Raw genomic sequence first — 26040 nt, 5'->3', positions numbered from 1 at the left:
AAGAAAAATTCGGGGTAGATATTAAAGTCCATGAAGAAGAAATAAAAACGTTGAGGTTCGCCGATGACATTGTAATTCTGTCAGAAACAGCAAAGGACTTGGAAGAACAGTTCAACTGAATGGACAGTGTCTTGAAAGGAGGATATAAGATGAACATCAACAAAAGCAGGATAATGGAATGTAGTCGAATTAAGTCGGGTGATGCTGAGGAAATTAGATTAGGAAATGAGACACTTAATGTAGTAAAGGAGTTTTGCTATTTGGGGAGCAAAATAACTGATGATGGTGAAGTAGAGAGGATATAAAATGTAGACTGGCAATGGCAAGGAAAGTGTTTCTGAAGAAGAGAAATTTGTTAACACTGAGTATTGGTTTAAGTGTCAGGAAGTCATTTCTGAAAGTATTTGTATGGAGTGTAGCCATGTATGGAAGTGAAACATCAACGATAAATAGTTTGCACAAGAAGAGAATAGAAGCTTTCGAAATGTGGTGCTACAGAAGAATGCTGAAGATTAGATGGGTAGATCGCATAACTAATGAGGAGGTATTGAATAGAATTGGGGAGGAGAGAAGTTTGTAACTCAACTTGACTAGAAGAAGGGATCGGTTGGTGGGACATGTTCTGAAGCATCAAGGGATCACCAATTTAGTATTGGAGGGCAGCGTGAAGGGTAAAAATCACAGAGGGAGACCAAGAGATGAATACACTAAGCAGATTCAGAAGGATGTAGGTTGCAGTAAGTACTGGGAGATGAAGCAGCTTGCACAGGATAGAGTAGCATGGAGAGCTGCATCAAACCAGTCTCAGGACTGAAGACAACAACAACAACAACAACAACAACAACATGTATTTGCTCATGACTTTACTGTTTGTAAACAAAGTTTGCTTTCACAGTGTGGTAAGTAAACATTAATACTAATTACAAATGTAACTTAAAAATTAATTTATGATTTAATGTTCATCTCACAAGCATTCATTACTTTTTGTGGCAAAAATGTAAAAGCAAACCTATGCAAGGAAATACATGACAGAAGAAGCAGTGGAATTGATATGTTCACTTCCTAGCAATCCTGTGGATTTTTAAACAGTAAGTGATGAAACTTTGAAACTTCCTGGCAGATTAAAACTGTATGCCAGACCAAGACTCTGCCTTTTGCGGACAAGTGCTCTACCATCTGAGGGCTACCAAAGCACAAGTCACAGCCTGTCCTCACAGCTTTACTTCCGCCAGTATCTCGTCTCCTACTTTTCAACTTCACTGAAGCTCTACTGTGAACCTTGCAGAACTAGCACTCCTGGAAGAAAGGATATTGCAGAGACGTGGCTTAGCCGCAGCCTGGGAGATGTTTCCAGAATGAGATATTCACTCTGGAGCAGAGTGTGTGCTGATATGAAACTTCCTGGCAGCGGATTAAAACTGTGTGCCAGATGAAAACTCGAACCGAGTCTTGGTCCGGCACACAGTTTTAATCTGCCAGGAAATTTCATATCAGTGCACACTCCGCTGCAGAGTCAAAATCTCATTCTAGTAAGTGATGAAATTACAGAAAATGAATTCATTGTAGGCCTTGTACAGGACACTGATCTGTGTCTGGTTCCACAGCTCTATATCAATAACAGTGCAGACAGTTCCTATCCTATGGACACTGGGTTTCTAGTCACAGTACCACAAGTGTAGAAAAGTCATTGGTAGAAGAGAGATGGTCAGGTGATACTTCTGCTCTGCTGTTTTCGACTTGCTTGATATTGATACACAAGGAGAACCAGTTGTCATATCACCCACTGACAAAACACAGCGCAGAGAGAGACTACTTCCTTCCTTATTTACCACTGAGATGTTAAGAGCATGTGATTCGGCAGACAAATGTATATGCAGAGCAATTTACACAAAAACGGCAATCTGTTCAGATTGTAAGTCAGGCAATAAACAACTGGACAAATTTATCAGCAGATGAGTTAAAAGGCTTGGATTGGTACAAATCTCCTGATGGGTATTATTGTGTTGCCAAGTGTAATGCATTACTAGAGCTCAGCACCTGGTCTAGGTCAGTCTTGTATATCGAAGCATGTGAGATTCAAATGTTTCAGGAAGATACATGAAATTACTCATGTAAATTACAGTCCTCTGATCCAACTGAACCAGTCATTGACTAGAAATGGTTATGCTTGGCTACTTAAGAGACCAGGCATTCATGGACTTCTAGTTCCTAAACAATGATGGAATTTTTATAGAAGACAATGTGTCATGTCACTGGGCCACAACTGTTCGCAACTGGTCTGAAGAATATTTTGGACGAAATGAGTGAATGATTTGGCCACCTAGACTAACCACATGAAACAGTTCAAACATTTATGGGACATAATTGAGAGGTCGTTCGTGCCCAAAATCCTGCACTCCCAACACCAATTATGGATGGCTATACAGGCAGCATGGTTCAATATATCTGCAGGGAATTTCCAAAGACTGGTTGAGTCCATGCCACCCATGCCCCCCCCCCCCCTCCCCCCCAAAAAATAGTTTTTGGCCCTAAATCACAAAAATAAAATTATAAAAAAATAAATATGTTCAATTCATCACAATTCTAATACAATACCAAGAAAATTATCTTCACTGAGTCTATATAAAAAATGTCCAGTGAAATCTACTATTGGTTGGAAGGATCCAGATGGCTTGTGTGTTGTAGTAGGCACTCGGGTCCTTTGAGTCATGTTGTTGTGCATGCTTAGCATCAGGGTATTGGTGTGCCAAGGCAGACAGTTGTTCTGGGGCCACTAATGAGTTCAGGCAGTTAGGTGGTCGTCATTCACACACAAAAAGCTGTGCAGTTGGAAGCAAGCACTTTTAGCTGCACAGAACAGTGATGAGCTTGAGGGAGAGAGAGCACTGTGCAACTATATAACAGAAATTAAATAATGCTAGAATTTTAAAATTTGTTCATAGATTAGTGTAGAATGATAAAGATGTAAGAAATACACTTTGAGAAGCACTGACTAAGCAGTTTCTACAAAAATTGATGTTTTCCATAATTTTTAGTGGCAGGGAAGAGAGAGAAAAAGCTGTAATGTGGAGAATGTATGTACTTTGGCATAAAGGTATGATTTAGAGGGTTTGGTGCAATTTTGTTAGATAGTGTTTGACTTTTTAAATAAATGTAAATTTCGAGCAACAAACCAGTAAAATGGAGTATATTATCATATAATTAGAGAAAAGTCAGAATGGAGAAAACATTGCACTATATTTGATATAATAATTCATGATGATGTGCCAAATTACAGTCCTTTTAATGAACTTTTCAAGGAAACAGCAATAATACAAGAGATATTTCAGAGGCTAGCACCCACTCGAGATTACATGGGGAAAGTCATAACAGTCATAAGTGATTAGACATGAGATGATGACCTAACATAGATTTACAAAAGAATTAAATTACATAGAGGATACAGTCACAATAGAAGAAGTTATTAATAATATAATATGCTCTTTGAGCACCAAATTAGATGCACTAACATTTTACAGGCAAGTATTCCCTTTAGCGGTCAGGTCCAAGTAATACCAATGGTATTTAAGGAATCTCTAAGCTTTATTATGATTCATTTGTTCAAATCTTTCGCCACATTGTTTGTGCTGTACTGTGACAAAATGTATTGTGATATAATCTGCAACTGGGAACAAGAGACATCAGATAGCTGTACACAAACACTTTGAGTGATGCCAAAAAACTATAGGATTGCTCATTATACAACTGGGAGGAGTGAACTTTCACATGAATTGCAATATTTGTAAAGCCTCTTTCATTTCAATCTAACGTGGTTTGTTCATTGTTTGTTTCAGAATAGGGAGTAATATGAAATAGAATGTTGATGGGATTTAGGCTCTGAACCATGCCAAGTGCTGATTAGAGTAGTAAAAATTGATTTGTTTTACAAAATATTTCAGTGCATGTGAAACAGTTTATTTTAAAATATACGATACTTTTGAAACCAGTGACCTTTTAAATTATCAGTCATTGCTTAACTGCTTTTCAAAGTAGACATTATGACTTCATTTTTCAGTCTAGGGGAGCTGAAATGTGGACAAGGGAATGTAAGTTACAAGTATCAAGTTTCAGGCTACTTCTAGGAGTTCAGTAAAGTAATCTGCAAGCTCTTGTGGCAAAATCACCACCCCACACAGTGAACACGTTACTTAAAAATAATACATGTGGTTTCACATGTTGTTCTGCCTTTTATGATGTTGGGTTTACCAACGGTGCAGGTGGTGGAAGTGGTACAAGTGCATGGGACACGTTTTGGTTGTAAAACTACTGCAAGGGATGGAACCTTTGTGAAGGGATAGTGGACTGGTTATGTCATATGGTTTTATAAGAATGTTACAGACGGGAGGATGATGGTGTGGGAAGGCTATAAGGGAGAGATGATTTTATTTCAGAACTTGACTTGAGAAAGTAGAAGTCCTGGTAGAATTTTGTTATATCTTTCCTTCTTTCTCTCTTTGTTTTTGTTTTCCTTTCCTCATAGTTTTTAATTGTACTATTCATTCCAATTCTCATTTCTCTTCACCTTAATAAATATTTGCTTCTTACTATGTCCTACTACCATCTCTGGTCTGAAGATGGCATAGTGCATACCAATGTATCAACTGAGTTCTTTGACACACCTGTCTTCCCCTTATCCTAGCAACATGTAGGTCTCTTGAACCTGAGGCTTTGAATGACTTGCCTTCCTTTCCAGCCATCCCCACTCTCTGTCCCTTTCCTCTCTGACAAACGAGCTAACAGTTACAAAAGTCTATAAGCAGTAACTGGAATTACATTTCCTGGTCGCTCATTCTCTTTCTTTGGAATTTTATAATTTTCTTATGTGAAATATAATTTTGACACAGAAACTGTATCCTCAAATAATGTCAAATATAAACACAATATTTGTGACCAATAAGGATGGCAAAATAGCAAATAAGAACCATATTTGAGAAATGTTATGGTTATATATCACAACTACAGCCTCAAGACTTCATTTAAGCAGTGTGAATGACTTTCAGTCATCTCAAAAAAATTGTATTTGTTACCATAAGTGAAAGAGAGGTTTCTCGACCATCTAGGTGGTTCGACAGATCCATTCTTATGCAGTACTTTCAACAATTTATCTTTCTGTCAATTGATGCAAAAAATTCTCTTAAACAGGTGTGTTGTCTAGACTGCAAATGGACTGACTAATACAAGTTCAGGCAGCGGCAACATCTAATGTAATGACTTGCAGTACCTGATGAAAAAGATTAGTCAGTTGTTCATATTTGTACAGCAGAATGTAATCTTGAATCCATCTGGACATCTGGAACTATTAATCAGGCTTAAAAACTTTCAAACACTCAGCACTTCTATGACATACTTCTTTCACTAATGCAACTTATTGCTTAATCCCATAGTTAAATTACTTATTATAAGCTAAGGCATTTTTCTATCAAAAAGAAACCTTCACAGGCAACCATTTCAAAAATAAAGTTGTTACTTTAATTATTTCTTGTCAACATTTTGCATGATAAAAGCTACTAAATTATTCAAATTTGTAAAAGCATATAGAAAATCTGTATTTGAGACTTGTTTCTGCATCATTTATGTATAAGCATAATGTGCCAACAGAGCACCACAGAAATATCATGTATCAGTTTCACAAAGACAGGCTAGTGAAATGATAGTAGTGTTTTCACACTTCTTGATGTTGTTTCATGCTGTTCACAGATCGTTCAGTTATAATGTTGATAATAGCTTTGTAGCCTGGATAAAGTGTGAACTGTGTGTTTATAATCTTGAATCCTGATAACATTTCTTGCACTTTTGTCTGTGTTAATGCTAACTCCAAAGCCTCATCATGCGTTATGTTGTCCATCTCATAGCGTGGCATACGGACTGTAGCATTATCGGCGCCATTTACCTGAAACAAATGATTAAACTGAGTATGATTTTGCTTTTATTTAATGAAACTTCCCAACATTAAAATTGTATGTTAGGCTGAAACTTGGACCCAGAATCTATTAGGACATTTCAGAGCAGTGCATACAATGTTGCAGAGTGAACTTTTCATTCTGCTCTCTCCTTGCTGTCAGTTTTGTGCATTTGCCTTTATGGCCCTGTGGGGATTAAACTACAAATCCAAAGGTATGTATTTTCAGTTTCCAGACAGACTTAAAATATTTTCTAGTTCTTTTCATGACTTTTGCTTCATGCAATGTACAGGTGGAGCAGATAATCTAGGAAGAAATTAAGAGTATTACTTTTGATGTTGTTTATTAAAACAGTTGTAACGTAAGTATTATGCTTTTACTTTCATTGGATGCAACCGCATACCACAGTTATTATGTAGTGCAGGGGAAATGTAAATTGTGTACTGTCTTCAGAGGAATATCCACGTGTTAGTGTCATGGTAGCCCATGGGGCATATATACTCAAGACGCAATGCTTTTTAAGTGGAGAGTAGCTTCTTTTATACTGATGAAAAGCAGCTTGGTGGCCAGTTTAGAAACTTGAAAACAAAAGTCAAACACACCAACATCAATTTACATATTCAGTGCAGGATGACTATATGTTATAGTATCTGATAGTGTCCTGAGGTACTCTGTGTGTTCAAAGCTCTGAATACAATTCACATCAGCAATACCTCCCATGCAAAGGATTATGGATACCTGGAATGCAAAGAGCAACAAAACACTATTAAGTTATGTGAGAAAACAAATGTTACATACGTCAGAGCAGAAAAATAAATGTCTTTCCCCAACATTTTCACTATGAAAATATATTTTTGTTTTCAGAACAAACGCTCAAGAAATGAAACTGCAATTTGAGCAAGTTACCATATTGTTTTTCATGTTAACAAAATACTGCACAGTTTCAATGAAGGAGACTTTATAAAGACATGTTCAGGATCTGCAGCAGAGAGACTTAAAGAGATGCAGGCAGTTAGTTTTTCTCATTCAACCATCAGAATTCAGGATTAGCCAATAAAGTTTCTGATATGACAGTAGTTTTTGCAAAAAATTTATCGCATTTTCTAGGGTTTCCTTTGTTAATATTATGCACTACATTTGGGAGCTTCAGGTGAACATCTCTTTGTGGAGTGGACAAGAAATGGAAACGGATGGGGGCAAAATGGAATTTTGAACAGAATCAAAATCTACTCATTGATCCTTTCCACAAATTTAATATTTGTGTACAGGATTTTCAGATGTTACAAAAGAACTTTAAAATGTTTTGCTTCCCTTTTCAACTGATGTTGACAGTGTGGAAACTCAGCTACAAATTGGAACTTCTAGACCTACAATGTAACACAATTCTGCTTGATAAATTTCATAACAAAATTGGTCTCAGAGGCTTTTATGGGGATTTTCTTCAAAATAATCTCCATGACCACAGGTTTGCAGCTACAATTATATTGATGTTTGGCTCTGTATACCTGTGCAAGCAACCTTTTTTTCTGCATTTAAGAGAACAAAATCTACCCACAGAAGCTCACTAACAGACTTCACATCAAAAGCTCGTCCTCAAAGCAGCAGTGTTCAGACAGTGGCTCCAGAGATTGATGCTTTAGTGAAAGGCAAAATTAGGAATATTCACCAACATCCTATGTTTTTATGTGTAACATGGGAATAAAATAGTCACGAAATACAAGTTGTTGACAATTTATACTTAATCTGAAAATGACATTCATTCTAAGGCTTGCATCCACTGTAAAAAATATATTTTGTACTTAGCTGCCCCAAGTTCTTGGATTCATCAGAATATTAAAAGAAATGTGTTTCAGTTCATTATCGTTTCTCATCAATTCAACAATATTAGAAAATAAATTTAGCATGAAACATACTGATGAGCCACAATGAAGGGATACAGCTTAGTAGAACTTGATTTTAGTGACTGCAGAATTAGACTTGTTAACAAAAGTTTCTCTTGTAATTCTACCTTATTCTGACTCCTCCCTCTCCTCCCCCAGTATTAGCCATTGCGAGCTGGTCATTTGCTCACTGTTGAGATGTGGACATGAGACAGCTCACATGAGCAGGTTACTAACTGGAAAATTTGATTGTGAACCCAACAGGATCAGCACCAAGGACACGGATAACTGCAGACTGTTCCTATCATTCGCGTCATTGTCTACAAGGAAGATCAGCCTAAAATAATCATTATCATTCTTCACGGTTTACTGCAAAACTTTAAAATGCACTCTAAGACAAAAAAGACACACCACAAAGAAGCTCAGCAAACTGGTCACAAATTGATATTCTTATTGATCGAAAATCTGAACTGTAAACTTTGGTTGCTGACAGATCAATGTGTGATACTGCAGCGCAGTTTCACCGTGCACCTGGCACAGATGGTAAATGGGACATGTTGATATTAGGGCACAAAATATTTGCAAATTTAATTCTGTGTACTCAGTTTTAAAGTAACTATGCCTCACAGGCAGACACATGAACAACATATGCAGGTGTTACCATTTGCTAGGGGACATGTACACTACTGGCCATTAAAATTGCTACACAAAGAAGAAATGCAGATGATAAACAGGTATTCATTGGACAAATATATTATACTAGAACTGACATGTGATTACATTTTCAAGCAATTTGGGTGCATAGATCCTGAGAAATCAGTACCCAGAACAACCACTTCTGGCAGTAATAACGGCCTTGATACGCCTGGGCATTGAGTCAAACAGAGCTTGGATGGCATGTACAGGTACAGCTGCCCATGCAGCTTCAACACGATACCACAGTTCATCAAGAGTAGTGACTGGCGTATTGTGACAAGCCAGTTGCTCGGCCACCATTGACCAGACGTTTTCAATTTGTGAGAGATCTGGAGAATGTCCTGGCCAGGGCAGCAGTCGAACATTTTCTGTACCCAGAAAGGCCTGTAAAGGACCTGCAACATGCGGTCGTGCATTATCCTGCTGAAATGTAGGGTTTCGCAGGGATCGAATGAAGGGTAGAGCCACGGGTCGTAACACATCTGAAATGTAATGTCCACTGCTCAAAGGGGCGTCAATGCAAACAAGAGGTGACCGAGACGTGTAACTAATGGCACCCCTTACCATCACACCAGGTTATACGCCAGTATGGCGATGATGAATACACGCTTCCAATGTGCGTTCACCGCGATGTTGCCAAACACGGATGCAACCATCGTGATGCTGTAAACGGAACCTGGATTCATCTGAAAAAATGACATTTTGCCAGTCGTGCACCCAGGTTCGTCGTCGAGTACACCATCGCAAGCACTCCTGTCTGTGATGCAGCGTCAAGGGTAACCGCAGCCAAGATCTCCGAGCTGATAGTCCATACTGCTGCAAATGTCATCAAACTGTTCGTGCAGATGGTTGTCGTCTTGCAAACGTCCCCATCTGTTGACTCATGGTTTGAGATGTGGCTGCACGATCTGTTACAGCCATGTGCATAAGATGCCTGTCATCTTGACTGTTAGTGATACGAGCCCATTGGGATACGGCACGGTGTTCCGTATTGACCCTCCTGAACCCACCGATTCCATATTCTGCTAACAGTCATTGGATCTCGACCGAAGCAAGCAGCAATGTCATGATACGATAAACCACAATCGCGATAGGCTACAATCCAACATTTATCAAAGTCAGAAACGTGATGGTACGCATTTCTTCTCCTTACAAGAGGCATCACAACAACGTTTCACCAGGCAATGCCAGTCAACTGCTGTTTGTGTACGACGAGGAATCGGTTGGACACTTTCCTCATGTCAGCACATTGTACGTGTTGCCACCAGCGCCAACCTTGTGCGAATGCTCTGAAAAGCTAATTCATTTGCATATCACAGCAGCTTCTTCCTGTCGGTTAAATTTCGTGTCCATAGCACGTCATCTTCATGGTGTAGCAATTTTAATGGCCAGTAGTGTAGTTTCACTCAAAGAAGCCGGTTGGAGTAATCAACGAATCACTCAACATTTGAATAGGAGTGATGCTACTATTTAACAGTGTTGGTAGGAAAGGGGGAGCCATGGCTGAAACAGGTCAAGAAGGAAGCAGTTGACCTAGAGATGTTATAGAATGAGAAGACCGAGCAATCATCAGAGAGCCCCATATTCATCATTACCATGGATCTGACATGCAACTAGTGCTTCAGTGACCACAAGGACCATTAACAGGTAGCTAACTGAAAGGGGTTTGCACTGACTACCTCGATCTCTGTACACCACCAAGTCCGTTTGCTGTGGTGCCGGGCACATTAGGTCTGGAATCTCAAGTACTGCTTCCAATGACCTGTGAAGATTTGGCTGGAGACGCCCCTGACAGCAGTGTGATACCAATCTGACTGCTGCTCGCCATGTGGCCCAACAACCAGGAGTAATGGTCTGGGGTGCCATTTCATTTCAAGACAGGACCCCTTTGGTTGTTTTCTGTTGCACCCTTACGGCACAGTGGTATATACACACCCTTACAGCACAGTGGTATATTTGCTCTTCACAGCAAACCATTCTGGGCAAATGTTCCAGCAAGGTGATGCCTGCTTGCACAGCAAGAGTTTCTATTGCTTGTCTTCCACCTTGCCAAACCCTACTTTGGCCAGCAAGATCACAATATCTTCCCACCCCTCACACCCTCTTTGAGAAGTTTGGAACATTATAGGCAGGGCTCTCCAACTAACTCGAACATATTGATGATATAAGGCACCAACTGAGCAGAATTTGACATGATATCCCTCAGGAGGACACCCAACAATTCTATCAATCAATGCCAAGCTGAATAACTACTTGCATGAAGGCCCGAGGTGGCCCAATGCATTATTGACTTGCTCAATTTCTAAAGCTCTCTCTCTTGAAATTCCTTCCTCTCTCTCTCTCTTTTAAAAATTATGTAAGATGTACATTTTTCTTTGTAAATCTCTGTATAGTTCTCTCATTCACACTCAAAACTGAAGGTAATCTTTAAAATGGCATACCAGTATTCTTTATAAGCTATTTTTGAGATTCTCACCTATTTTCATACATTTTTTTGTGAATTGAGAAACAAAGAATTTTTTAGTGTGGTATAAACAGAAGAATTTGTGTAATGAAAGACTTTTATACTTTACATTGGGATTTAGCCATTAAAGGACCATGCAACTAATTCTTTGGATATGTTCAAGATTATAAAGAGTAGCACCCATTGTAGAAGTAAACATTAGTGGGAAATTCAATTTAAATTAGTCTCAATTTAGACACCACACCCTGCATATGCAAAAGTGCCAAATTGAATCTTAGTTTGGATTTTAAGTTGAACAGTAGGCCCCATACAACTAGCTAGCTTAGATGGTTTTCAGGTTAGGGCACAGAGATTTCTTCTGTGGGGCTATTTCCTGAAAACTGTGTTTAAACTCAATAAAATGTACAACCTAAAAGAGCTTATTTACCAATGCCTAATCAATATACACTATGGCAAAAAAACTAAATCTTCCTCAGTCACAATGAGTGGATAAATGAATGAGGTCTTTAAATAGCTTCATGTATCTGATTACCTAACAGATTAGAACTGATTCGGTCAGAATAGACAATTTATTGCAAATATACACTGAAGAAACAAAGAAATTGATATACCTGCCTAATATCATGTAGGGCCTTGTGAGCATGCAGAAGTGCCGCAACACGATGTGGATGGACTCAACTAATGTCTGAAGTTATGCTGGAGGGAACTCACAGCATGAATTCTGCAGGGCTATCCATAAATCTCTTCTGGACAGCAGGTTGCAAAGATGTTGAATAATGTTCATGTCCGGGGAGTTTGGTGGCCAACGGAAGTGTTTAAAATCAGAAGAGTGTCTTGCCCTACTGGAATTTCCCCAAGTCTGTCAGAATGCACAATGGATATGAATGGATGCAGGTGGTCAGACAGGATGCTTACATGCGTGTCACCTGTCAGAGCCATATCTAGACATATCAGGAGTCCCATAATACTCCGACTGCATATGCCCCACAGCCTCCAACAGCTTAAACAGTTCACTGCTGACATGCAGGGATTCACGATGATGTCTCCATACCTGTACACATCCACCCACTCGATACAATTTGAAAGGAGACTTGTCTAAGTGAACATGAGTTGGTCTTCAGCTCTGAAAGTCCACATCGATGATGTTTCATTGAATGGTTTGCACACTGACACTTGTCGATGGCCCAGCATTGAAATAGGCTGCAATTTGCAGAAGGGTTGCACTTCTGTCATGTTGAATGATTCTCTTCAGTTGTCGCTGGTCCCGTTCTTGCAGGATCTTTTTCTGGCTGTAACGATGTCAGAGATTTGATGTTTTGCTGGATTCCTGACATCCACAGTACACTCATGAAATGGTCGTACGGGAAAATCCCCACTTCACCGCTACCTCGGCAATGCTGTGTCCCATCACTCGTGCGCCGCCTATAAGACCACCTTCAAGCTCTCGTAAATGTTAATAATCTGCCATTGTAGCAGAAGGTAACCAATCTAACAACTTATATAGGTCTTATATAGGTGTTGCTGACTGCAGTGCCGTATTCTGCCTGTTAGTATACCTCTGTATTTGAATACGCGTGCCTATATCAGTTTCTTCAGTGTGTGTGTTCATTTCTATGACAGTGATACTGTTACAATTGGTAGGGGCCACTGTTCTTATTGTGCTGATGCACCATGGATTTCATAACACCATAGCGTTCTACAAGTACTCATTTTCACTGTCAGATAGCATGGTATTCACAGATATTTCATGAAAATTTATGAATAAAATATTAATTGTGTTGGAAAAAGAAGAGACGTTTAGTTGCAGGCAGGTACAATTAAAAGATACTTACACAAAGCTTTCAGCCACAGCCTTTATCAGCAAAAGAGAAAACACACACACACACACACACACACACACACACACACACACACACACACACACACACACACAAGCTAGCACATCTCATGCTGCAGACATGACTGTCAACTCTGGCTTGTGTGTGTGTGTTTTTCTTTTTAGCTGAAGAAGACTGTTGCTGAAAGCTTTCTGTAAGTACCTTAAAACCCACTTTTTTGTTTTGAAAAATTGCCTCCACAATTCAGGAACACCTTTTACTCAAAATTAATATAAAAATGTCCAGTGTTTGATTTAAAATTCCCATCAGTCTTAAAAATGGCCATATATTCAATGCCACGGGAAACCTATATCTATCTGGCAACAATGGATTCAACTTGCAGCAGCAGTGCACCGATATGACGAACATGAGTTGTGGGGATTTACAAGCTTGCTAAAATTGCCTCCCTCCCGCTTTGCCATCACAAACCCATCACTACAATGTGCCATTGCAATCTACGGTGCCATGAACTTGAACTGAAAATGACTTGTGCCATTGGTAAAAATAAAAGGTATTCATACGATGCATTGAACGTAATAGCATATGCAGAAGCACACAGAAACAGAACAACTGAGGGGCAGTTCAGATCTTCACCAATAGAGAAAACCATTCACAATTGGCGAGCTGGTGAAGAAGAACTTAAAAAAAAAAAAAAACAGTACGAGGAAGACTAAATGTGCAAATAGAGGACGGAATGCAGAATGGCCAAAACTTGAAGTTGACGAACTGAAATGGATTGAAGGACACTGTCAAAATGGCGTTGGAATCAATACAAAAATGATTCAAAGATAAACTTAACAGACTTTAAAAGTGGAGTTGGTTGATGCTACCAGTTTATGAAGCATCATGGACTTAGCACGTGGACCAAAACAAAATGTCACAAAATATTATCTTTCCATCACTTTTTTATTCAACATCAAAAGTAACCCAGTGTGGAACTAAGCCAAATACCGAATATGAACAACAATCCTCTGACGTCTGATTTGCTGAGTGACAGTATTGTTGCCATGAAAACAACTGGACATGAAAAAATGCACTACACTTTTTATTCTTTCATGCTGTGCTGATGGTACTAAACTTACTCCAATGATCATTTTCAAATGCAAAACAATGTCAATACCATTTGAATACTGTCAGGTGCCTACAGGGTGGGATAAAAGAAAAGGTGCTGTATTGAAGAAAAGTTCTTTTCTTGTGTTAGATCAATTTAGCAGTCATTTGAAAAATTCTGTGAAAGAGAAATTGAGACAGGGAAATGCGGAACTTGCTGTTATTCTGCAGGACTGACAGCGCAACTGCAAGATTTTGATGTCTCGATAAATAAACCATTTAATGAGTATATGAGAGAGGGATGGAAAAATGGATTATGGGTGAAAACCAAGGTGAATTCAGGATGCAGGGAGCTTTACAATGGCCTATAATCAAACAAGTGTGTCAGTGGATGAAACAGCTGTGGTCTAGAGTGAGAGAAGACATTACTGTTTAATTTCTCAAGAATTGCAGGATAAGTAATGCACTCAATAGCAGTGAAGACAATCTTATATATCTTTGATGATGATGATGAAGAAGAAGAAGAACAACAACAACAACAACAACAGCAGCAGCAGCAGCAACAAGAAGAAGAAGATTCAGATGACGATTTTCATGGATTTTAAACGCAGTTTGGTTCTATGAGCTAAGAATTTTTTTAGTTTGGCTTTGCACTCAAATAATAAAAATAGTGAAATTTTTTTTTAATGCTTAAAAATTAAGGTGTGTCTTGTAGTCCTTAAAATACGGCATCTTTCCCTACATTGTAAATATTAACTGTGACTCTTGCTGTACATCCTGAGCTTTCTGTTCTCAATTTTTATGTTCCAAAACTATTTAAATCCCCATGGGCTACCTTTCTGAGGGTACTGAGTCCACAACATACTCACTCAAGGAAAGTTTATTTCATCCTACACATTTTTGGCTACATAAAGATAACGGCTGCACTGTATCTTTCAGTATAAAGAAGGCAAATATTATTACTGGACAGTCTTTTGTCCTTAATTTACTGTAACACACACACACACACACACACACACACACACACACACACACACACACACACACAATTTCATAGCATGAGAAGTGTAAGGGAATTTCCAATGTATGTCAAAGAGTATTGTTACTGGAAGGAATTCTGATGACATGCACAAGCAAACCACAAACCAGTGTAATAGGCAAATACCAATCTTCAGTAGTAATAATATAATAATAATAATAATAATAACTGCCTGTAAATCAGACACAATCAATGCAACTAAATAGTTGTGTTAATCAATAATAAACATGTTACTCAGCTCTGACATCACCACTCTTGCTTGTTTGAGAAGGAATTTTAAGTGTGTATCTAGAAACCATGTGGGCTATTGCTGTAGTAAAAATTATTAGTCCTCGAATCCATTTATATTCAATTGTGGAAGGTACATATTTTTTTCACATTTTTATCGGTGTTTATCAAACAAATCACATAATACTCAATAGCAATCATGGAGTTATGTGCATAAGAAGTAGTTAGGTTCTGCCTTTATTTATCACATCCCCCCCCCCCCCCCCCCCAAACGTTTTGCTGCAATGGAAAGAGAGCTGTGACATTCTTTACTGATGCAACTGCTAGCCTATGTTTAAGTTAAGGTAAACTGCTAACCTAAGTTTAGGTTACAGTAAATTCTTTCAGAATGTACTGCCCTCAAACTCCATAGTCGTAAAAACTTTGTATGTAATAATACTATGAGGTTCAACAACCTGGTGCAAGTCTTTCAATAGCATGCCACTTCCGTGGCTTGTGTGTATCTAAACTACACCAGTAATCCCACCATGGAAAAAGGATGTATAATTTGATGTGGAATCTGAACCATGTTCATTCCTGGCAAACCTACGTGTCACACGGAGGTGAAGGCTAGTTTAAAGATAGACTGAAATATCATGTGGTCTGACTGAAATTCAATCTCATGACATTTCAGTTTCCAGGAAGATGTTTTACCACAACAACACCAAGCCCAATGTACAATCCAACAGTACACATTTTTGTCTCCTTAACTCTGATTAGTTTTTATATGTGAGAAGTGGACACTAAATGCTGAACAATCAGCACAGTTATTGAAAGTTTGATATTGTTATGTTGGTAACTGCACATTAATGTAAGGCAAGTGTAAACTTGCAATGTTAATGTCTTGGTTTATAAATCTCTTTGCAAAGATAAAATGAAATAATAAGCCAATCTAAAATTATATATTCTGGATGATTTATCACCAATAGATTTTCACTGCTTATGGCTTATAAGAAACTAATCCTTTATTTTCAACTCTTAAAAAATGGGCAACTGAACAGAAACAGGCTATATTTCTCTTGAAAATTCCAAATGAATGAAATTCTAAGAAAACATTGGGAAAGTGCATAATATGTTGTTGGATGATAGGCAATTACAGGTATGTGAAATTGCTGACACTAGTGGAATAACAAAATAAATTGTATGATACACTTTACAAAGAAAATTATCTATGAGAAACCTTTGTGCAAGATGAGTATAGTATTTGTTGAATGCTGACCAAAAGGAAATGTGAAAATAAACTTCTTAGTAATGTTCAGCCATTTTTAATAAACATTCAACTGATTTTATGGCCAACCCTGTTATTCTGAATGATACATGTATCAAATACTTCCATGGTCATGTGACTCATCTTATCACAGACATGTTTATCTAACCAATATAGAGGCAGTAAGGAGTGTAGGCAAGCAGATAAATTAACAGAATCACAACTGAGAATTGTAACTACAGGCTGGTATGCTGGAGTACACCTTGATAAGTTTTTCAACTAGACTCAGGAGACATGACCAAAGGTGTTGCTCTTCTAGATCTTGCTTCACTGTAACTTGTTTGCTTATAGGTCAGCCAAGTAACAAACACTGCTTGAAAATAATCCTGAATCCAAACACTCCTGCAAGCAATGTACAGCACACACGTTCAAAGAGCACTTGCCCTCCTCCCCCATACACACACACACACACACACACACACACACACACACACTAAAATTGGAGTAAAAAGAAAAAAGATATACACACACACTTGTTTTGTGCTTGCCTATTAAACATTTGTGACAAGCTTCTCAAGGATGCGTAACATCAGAGACAGCATGTTAGAATGGACAAGGTTGGGGATGGAAATCAGCCATAACCATACTGAAGGAGGGGAATCACAAAACAACTGGTGGGAGTTGAATCCTTCACCTTACCAATACAACTTTTCTCTTAACCACAGCATCACTTCTCCCAGTCTAAGAAGAAGTGGAGATAAGTTCTCAGAAAAATATTAACTGTGCACTTGCTCAAAACTTTCTGCTCGACCCTTGTCACAGAGCAAATGAAATATTTGTATTTGTAATTTAGTACATAGCTTTGCCTTGTTAACTGTCGCTATCTAGAAAGACCTGGCGAACTGGCTGCTAACCTTGCAAAGAAGGTCCAAAATATACTGTTGATCAACATCAGGCCACTTCTGCTGGTGAACTGGGGCAGCCCAGAGAATTTCACTCGAGATGGTGTCAATCCTGTGAGGTGCTGCTAAAAATCCAGCCCACAATTCAGATGCAAAATGTGGTGCCATTGGAGCAAGTACTATAATAAGAGTGGCAAGAGCCCTCTCAAACTGCTGGCTGGTTGCAATGATTTCCTTTGGTGTTTGCTGAAACAAAAATGAGGGATAATACTGTTATTTCATTATTCTAATATGTAATGCAAGGCCAGCTAGAGGTTTATGCAGTACTTATATAATCTCTACAAATACTAACTAGCCACATTCCTTAAATGTGGTGTCTCTATGTGCAACAGCCCTTATTAATGTCCAAAAAACCACTTAAAATTGCCACATGTCACTACATAAGGTTAATGCTTTAACAGAAGAAACAAAATCAATAGCAATAGTGTGGCTCCACAAGATCTTAATTTTAAATTACTAATAATGGATATGTGACAACAACAATGTATTGTCAGCATCTCAACATTTTCCAGGAATAAAATGAGAAAACAGCAGAAAATCCCAATTAAAATGGCTGCAACTGAAATCCTTTTACAGAAACCATATTTCCAAAATTTCATCCATTTCAGTGGGCCACTGTAAAAAAAAGTCACTGTTTAATGAACCTTAAGTACTTTTACACAGGATGAGACTAAATACTTAACAAGTGACTACAATGGACATGGCACAATCACAAACACACTGAATTCAGAGTCATATTTTCAGCCAGTGATAGTTACTGGGTCACCAATAAAACTACAAGACTTGGTGAACTGCAAATCAAACTAGCCACTCCTGCAGTGGTGGTGATATGTAATTAAAAATCATGTGGTAGGTCTCCCTTGGTCTTGGGGCAAATACTTTTCTTGTATCCTCAAATGTTACCAGTTCCTTTTTCTACCAGCCTTTCCTTACTTATTTCAGAACAGACTCCTGGTTCTGCCACCTACAAATTTTACATCTTTTTAGGGTTCGTATCTAATGCTGCTTGATGGACCTCCTCTACCTGTATTATAAATATTTTCCATTTATTGTAAATAAAATAGAAAGAAACTTCCACATGGGAAAAATATATTAAAAACAAAGATTCCAAGACTTACCAAGCAGGAAAGCGCTGGTAGATAGGCACAATGAATAAAACACACACACAGAATTTGAGGTTTCGCAACCGGTGGCTGCTTCGTCAGGAAAGAGGGAAGGAAAAGGAAAGATGAAAGGATGTGGGTTTTAAGGGAGAGGGTAAGGAGTCATTCCAATCCTGGGAGCGGAAAGACTTACCTTAGGGGGAAAAAAGGATAGGTATATAATCGCGCGCGCGCCCACACACACACACACACACACACACACACACACACACACACACACGTATATCCATCCATACATACACAGACACCTGTGTTTGTATGGATGGATGTGTGTGTGTGTGTGTGTGTGTGTGTGTGTGTGTGTGTGTGTGTGTGTGTGTGAGCGCGCGCAAGTATATACCTATCCTTTTTTCCCCCTAAGGTAAGTCTTTCTGCTCCCAGGATTGGAATGACTCCTTACCCTCTCCCTTAAAACCCACATCCTTTCATCTTTCCTTTTCCTTCCCTCTTTCCTGACGAAGCAGCCGCCGGTTGCGAAAGCTCAAATTCTGTGTGTGTGTTTTATTCATTGTGCCTATCTACCGGCGTTTTCCCGCTTGGTAAGTCTTGGAATCTTTGTTTTTAATATATTTTTCCATTTATTGAGCGCATTTCAAGTTACTTTCTGCTCAATGGTAGAGAATGGAATGCACACACAGAGAGTGCTTCTATGCCTTGTGTCAAATGAATGGATGTAAGTGTTCTTTTAAAACAGTGCATGTTCTCAACAACAAATGTAATGTGATTCATTAATTAGCACCGCATGTGGCATAGGTGGCACACTTTTCTACAAAAAATATACTTTGTGCTTCATCTGAGTTGCTCCAAAATATTAGCCAATGGGGAGACAGTGAAAAGTAAACCATTTTAAGTGTATTGCAGGAGTTGGTAGTAAACAGTATTTACACTATAAAGAAACTGTGTCAAAAGTGTGCTGGATATTATGAATAATGTCCCATCTTCCACTTCCTTTACCATGTCATTATTGTAAGGCTATATAATGTCACCCTTACAGAAATAGTGTTTTAGTTTTGTTGCAACCAAGAGTTGATCTATTAGCTATAAACTAATTACAAATATCAAACAATTCATTATTGTGTTGTTATTCAGCCCCTACATGGATCTGTAACAATTCTGCTTGTGTCACAGGCAGATAAGAGAGATCTGTATTAATCTTGTTAAGTCGTACATATACAGGTGTTTCAAAATAATATTGACAGACACAAAGGAATACACTCGCAAAGCAAGAGCGACTAGAGAAAAAAATTCAAAGCTCTAGAAGCATAAATGCTTATATGAAAATTAGACATTGTGTACAAGAAAATTAAAGAAACATTTGCAGAAAACTGAAGGACCTGTATCAATAGCAAGAGTTGTGATGGCAAGTGAGTATAAAGCACAGAAGAAAAGGCTGAAAGCTGGATGGAGTATACAGCTGTACTACATAAAGGAAAGAAACTTGAAAACGGTATTAAGGAAAGAGAAGATTATATAGTTAAGGTGGGTGTGCAGGACTGCAAGAAGAATTTTGAAACAAATGATGGGAGACTCAAGTCAAAACATGGCACCTGGAGTGCATGACATGCCTTCAGAATCATTCAAATACTTGGGAGAACCCAACCATGACAAAACTGTTCCACCTGGTATCTAGGATATAAGAGCCAGGCAAAACAACCTCATATTCTAAGAAAAATGTCATGAACCGAATACCAAAATGGTGAAACAAATCATCAATTAGTTTAATAAGTCTTGGCTGAAAAATACTAACATGAATCACCTACAGAAAGTTGGACTGAACTTCGCAAGCCAATCAGGTGGAAGATCAGTTTGTGGTCTGAAGAAACATAAGAATACAAGAGGCAATACTGACCCTAAGACTTACTTTAGAAGGTAGGTTAAAGAATGGCAAACCCACTTTTATGGCATCTGCAGATTTAGAAATGCTTTTGGCAATTCTGACTGGAATACACTATTTTGGAATCAGAAGTTATGAAGATAAAATGAAGGGGGTGAAAGGTTAGCTACAACTAGTATGGAATTAGATGGCCTTTACAGGAGTCACAGAACGTTACAGGGAGGCAGTTGTTGAGATGGGAGTCAGACAGGATTGTAAACTATGTGCCATGTTATTCACTTTGAATGTAGAGCAGCAAGTATTAAAGGAAACTGAGAAAAAGAAAAACTTTGAGGTTTGCTGATGAAATTGTTGTTCTTCAAATATGGCAAGGACTTCAGAGATCAGTTGAATAAACTGGACAGTGTCTTGGAAACAGGTTAAAGATGAATGTCAACAAAAGTAATACACAGAAGTAAATGAGTGTACTTGATTTAAGTCTAATTAGGCAGCAAAATAACACATACTTGCAGAACTAAAAAGTATATGCAGTACAAATTAGCCTATGCAGTACACATTAGCAGTAGGCAATGAAGAAATACTGAATCAAACTGGCAAAAAATTATGACAAAACTTGACTAAAAGAAGTCATAGGTTGATAGGACACATCCCAAGTCATCAAGGAACAGCTAAATTGGTAGTATATATATATATATATATATATATATATATATATATATATATATATATAAAACAGAAAGAAACTTCCACATGGGAAAAATATATTAAAAACAAAGATTCCAAGACTTACCAAGCGGGAAAGCGCCGGCAGACAGGCACATGAACAAAACACACAAACACACACACAGAATTACGAGCTTTCGCAACTGGCAGTTGCTTCGTCAGGAAGGAAGGAAGGAGAGGGAAAAATGAAAGGATGTGGGTTTTAAGGGAGAGGGTAAGGAGTCATTCCAATCCCGGGAGCGGAAAGACTTCCCTTAGGAGAAAAAAAGGACAGATGTACACTCGCACACACACACACACACACACACATATCCATCCGCACATACACAGACACAAGCAGACATATTTAAAGGCAAAGAGTAAGGGCAGAGATGTCAGTCGAGGCGGAAGTACAGTGGCAAAGAAGTTGTTGAAAGACAGGTGAGGTATGAGTGGCGGCAACTTGAAATTAGCGGAGGTTGAGGCCTGGCGGATATCGAGAAGAGAGGATATACTGAAGGGCGAGTTCCCATCTCCGGAGTTCGGATAGGTTGGTGTTGGTGGGAAGTATCCAGATAACTCTGACGGTGTAACACTGTGCCAAGATGTGCTGGCCGTGCATCAAGGCATGTTTAGCCACAGGGTGATCCTCATTACCAACAAACACTGTCTGCCTGTGTCCATTCATGCGAATGGACAGTTTGTTGCTGGTCATTCCCACATAGAAAGCGTCACAGTGCAGGCAGGTCAATTGGTAAATCACGTGGGTGCTTTCACACGTGGCTCTCCCTTTGATCGTATACACCTTCCGGGTTACAGGACTGGAGTAGGTGGTGGTGGGAGGGTGCATAGGACAGGTTTTACACCGGGGGCAGTTGCAAGGGTAGGAGCCAGAGGGTAGGGAAGGTGGTTTGGGGATTTCATAGGGATGAACCAAGAGGTTACGAAGGTTAGGTGGACGGCGGAAAGACACTCTTGGTGGAGTGGGGAGGATTTCATGAAGGATGGATCTCATTTCGGGGCAGGATTTTAGGAAGTCGTATCCCTGCTGGAGAGCCACATTCAAGGTCTGATCCAGTACCGGGAAGTATTCTGTCACAAGTGGGGCACTTTTGGGGTTCTTCTGTGAGAGGTTCTGGGTTTGAGGGGATGAGGAAGTGGCTCTGGTTATCTGCTTCTGTACCAGGTTGGGAGGGTAGTTGCGGGATGCGAAAGCTGTTTTCAGGTTGTTGGTGTAATGGTCGAGGGATTCAGGACTGGAGCAGATTCGTTTGCCACGAAGGCCTAGGCTGTAGGGAAGGGACCGTTTGATATGGAATGGGTGGCAGCTGTCATAATGGAGGTACTGTTGCTTGTTGGTGGGTTTGATGTGGACGGATGTGTGCAGCTGGCCATTGGACAGATGGAGGTCAACGTCTAGGAAAGTGGCATGGGATTTGGAGTAGGACCAGGTGAATCTGATGGAACCAAAGGAGTTGAGGTTGGAGAGGAAATTCTGGAGTTGTTCTTCACTGTGAGTCCAGATCATGAAGATGTCATCAATAAATCTGTACCAAACTTTGGGTTGGCAGGCTTGGGTAACCAAGAAGGCTTCCTCTAAGCGACCCATAAATAGGTTGGCACACGAGGGGGCCATCCTGGTACCCATGGCTGTTCCCTTTAATTGTTGGTATGTCTGGCCTTCAAAAGTGAAGAAGTTGTGGGTCAGGATGAAGCTGGCTAAGGTGACGAGGAAAGAGGTTTTAGGTAGGGTGGCAGGTGATCGGCGTGAAAGGAAGTGCTCCATTCCAGCGAGGCCCTGGACGTGCGGGATATTCGTGTATAAGGAAGTGGCATCAATGGTTACAAGGATGGTTTCCGGGGGTAACAGACTGGGTACGGATTCCAGGCGTTCGAGAAAGTGGTTGGTGTCTTTGATGAAGGATGGGAGACTGCATGTAATGGGTTGAAGGTGTTGATCTACGTAGGCAGAGATACGTTCTGTGGGGGCTTGGTAACCAGCTACAATGGGGCGGCCAGGATGTTTGGGTTTGTGAATTTTAGGAAGTAGGTAGAAGGTAGGCGTGCGAGGTGTCGGTGGGGTGAGGAGTTTGATGGAGTCAGGTGAAAGGTTTTGTAGGGGGCCTAAGGTTCTGAGGATTCCTTGAAGCTCCGCCTGGACATCAGGAAGGGGATTACCTTGGCAAACTTTGTATGTAGAGTTGTCTGAAAGCTGACGCAGTCCCTCAGCCACATCCTACTCCCAACATCACCACAGCCGAAGCCCAGGCTATCCGTGATCTGAAAGCTGACCGATCCATCATCATTCTTCCGGCTGACAAGGGTTCCACGACCGTGGTACTTGATCGCCGGGAGTATGTTATACAATATTCGACACCTCGCACTCCTACCTTCTACCTACTTCCTAAAATTCACAAACCCAAACATCCTGGCCGCCCCATTGTAGCTGGTTACCAAGCCCCCACAGAACGTATCTCTGCCTACGTACATCAACACCTTCAACCCATTACATGCAGTCTCCCATCCTTCATCAAAGACACCAACCACTTTCTCGAACGCCTGGAATCCGTACCCAGTCTGTTACCCCCGGAAACCATCCTTGTAACCATTGATGCCACTTCCCTATACACGAATATCCCGCACGTCCAGGGCCTCGCTGGAATGGAGCACTTCCTTTCACGCCGATCACCTGCCACCCTACCTAAAACCTCTTTCCTCGTCACCTTAGCCAGCTTCATCCTGACCCACAACTTCTTCACTTTTGAAGGCCAGACATACCAACAATTAAAGGGAACAGCCATGGGTACCAGGATGGCCCCCTCGTGTGCCAACCTATTTATGGGTCGCTTAGAGGAAGCCTTCTTGGTTACCCAAGCCTGCCAACCCAAAGTTTGGTACAGATTTATTGATGACATCTTCATGATCTGGACTCACAGTGAAGAACAACTCCAGAATTTCCTCTCCAACCTCAACTCCTTTGGTTCCATCAGATTCACCTGGTCCTACTCCAAATCCCATGCCACTTTCCTAGACGTTGACCTCCATCTGTCCAATGGCCAGCTGCACACATCCGTCCACATCAAACCCACCAACAAGCAACAGTACCTCCATTATGACAGCTGCCACCCATTCCATATCAAACGGTCCCTTCCCTACAGCCTAGGCCTTCGTGGCAAACGAATCTGCTCCAGTCCTGAATCCCTCGACCATTACACCAACAACCTGAAAACAGCTTTCACATCCCGCAACTACCCTCCCAACCTGGTACAGAAGCAGATAACCAGAGCCACTTCCTCATCCCCTCAAACCCAGAACCTCTCACAGAAGAACCCCAAAAGTGCCCCACTTGTGACAGAATACTTCCCGGTACTGGATCAGACCTTGAATGTGGCTCTCCAGCAGGGATACGACTTCCTAAAATCCTGCCCCGAAATGAGATCCATCCTTCATGAAATCCTCCCCACTCCACCAAGAGTGTCTTTCCGCCGTCCACCTAACCTTCGTAACCTCTTGGTTCATCCCTATGAAATCCCCAAACCACCTTCCCTACCCTCTGGCTCCTACCCTTGCAACCGCCCCCGGTGTAAAACCTGTCCTATGCACCCTCCCACCACCACCTACTCCAGTCCTGTAACCCGAAAGGTGTATACGATCAAAGGGAGAGCCACGTGTGAAAGCACCCACGTGATTTACCAATTGACCTGCCTGCACTGTGACGCTTTCTATGTGGGAATGACCAGCAACAAACTGTCCATTCGCATGAATGGACACAGGCAGACAGTGTTTGTTGGTAATAGGATCACCCTGTGGCTAAACATGCCTTGATGCATGGCCAGCACATCTTGGCACTGTGTTACACCGTCCGAGTTATCTGGATACTTCCCACCAACACCAACCTATCCGAACTCCGGAGATGGGAACTCGCCCTTCAGTATATCCTCTCTTCTCGATATCCGCCAGGCCTCAACCTCCGCTAATTTTAAGTTGCCGCCGCTCATACCTCACCTGTCTTTCAACAACTTCTTTGCCTCTGTACTTCCGCCTCGACTGACATCTCTGCCCTTACTCTTTGTCTTTAAATATGTCTGCTTGTGTCTGTGTATGTGCGGATGGATATGTGTGTGTGTGTGTGTGTGCGCGAGTGTACACCTGTCCTTTTTTTTTTCCCCTAAGGGAAGTCTTTCCGCTCCCGGGATTGGAATGACTCCTTACCCTCTCCCTTAAAACCCACATCCTTTCGTCCTTCCCTCTCCTTCCTGAAGAAGCAACCATCGGTGGCGAAAGCTAGTAATTCTGTGTGTGTGTTTGTGTGTTTTGTTCATGTGCCTGTCTGCCGGCGCTTTCCCGCTTGGTAAGTCTTGGAATCTTTGTTTTTAATATATATATATATATATATATATATATATATATATATATATGTGTGTGTGTGTGTGTGTGTGTGTGTGTGTGTGTGTAGGTGGATAGATTTTTTTTTTTTTGGGGGGGGGGGGGGGGAGTGGTATAAGTTCTAGAGGGAGACCAAGGCCTAATTACTGTGAACTGCTTGATGTGGACATAGGTTGCAGTAGTCGTGCAGAAATGAAGAACATAGGTTAGACTAGTGTGGAGAGTTGCATCAAACCAGTATTCAGACTGAAGTCAACACCATTAACATGAACATTATAGTCATACAGTAAGCTCTGTTGCAGTATTCTTCAAAACCAGACAGGTATTACAGTATGGAAACAGGTATCCCACGCATAACAGTTTGTCAGGGGCATGATCTGTGGCTGTGATCATACCAAAACCAAGCCATTCAGCCACTGTCCACAGAACAAAAAGCATGCACACACAGAATGATCCAAGTGTTGGCAAAAACAGTGAATATTCATGTGGACATATGAATCTCATAGCTTCAAAGGCAGCTTTTGCGAGAAGCAAACACATCATCCAATTAACTATAATCTTCCGAGGTGTCAAC

At 40.3% G+C, this 26040-nt stretch overlaps 1 protein-coding gene across 1 annotated transcript in view; it reads right to left on the bottom strand.

The window, feature by feature from the left end:
• Positions 1-5485: 5485 nt before the first annotated feature.
• Positions 5486-26040, bottom strand: part of LOC126272651 (leucine--tRNA ligase, mitochondrial) — a 125299-nt gene continuing 104744 nt past the window's right edge. The window contains exons 10-11 of the mRNA XM_049975655.1: positions 17334-17567; positions 5486-5929 (exon numbers count right to left, since the gene is read on the bottom strand). Coding sequence (XP_049831612.1) covers positions 5702-5929; positions 17334-17567 — 462 coding nt within the window. The 3' untranslated portion in view covers positions 5486-5701. The remainder of the gene's footprint in view (positions 5930-17333; positions 17568-26040) is intronic.

This window comes from Schistocerca gregaria, chromosome 5, assembly GCF_023897955.1.
Source record: "Schistocerca gregaria isolate iqSchGreg1 chromosome 5, iqSchGreg1.2, whole genome shotgun sequence".
In the NCBI taxonomy this organism is placed as follows: domain Eukaryota; kingdom Metazoa; phylum Arthropoda; class Insecta; order Orthoptera; family Acrididae; genus Schistocerca; species Schistocerca gregaria.
The sequence above is the reverse complement of the archived record's forward strand: the minus strand, read 5'-3'. Positions and strand labels throughout refer to the sequence as shown.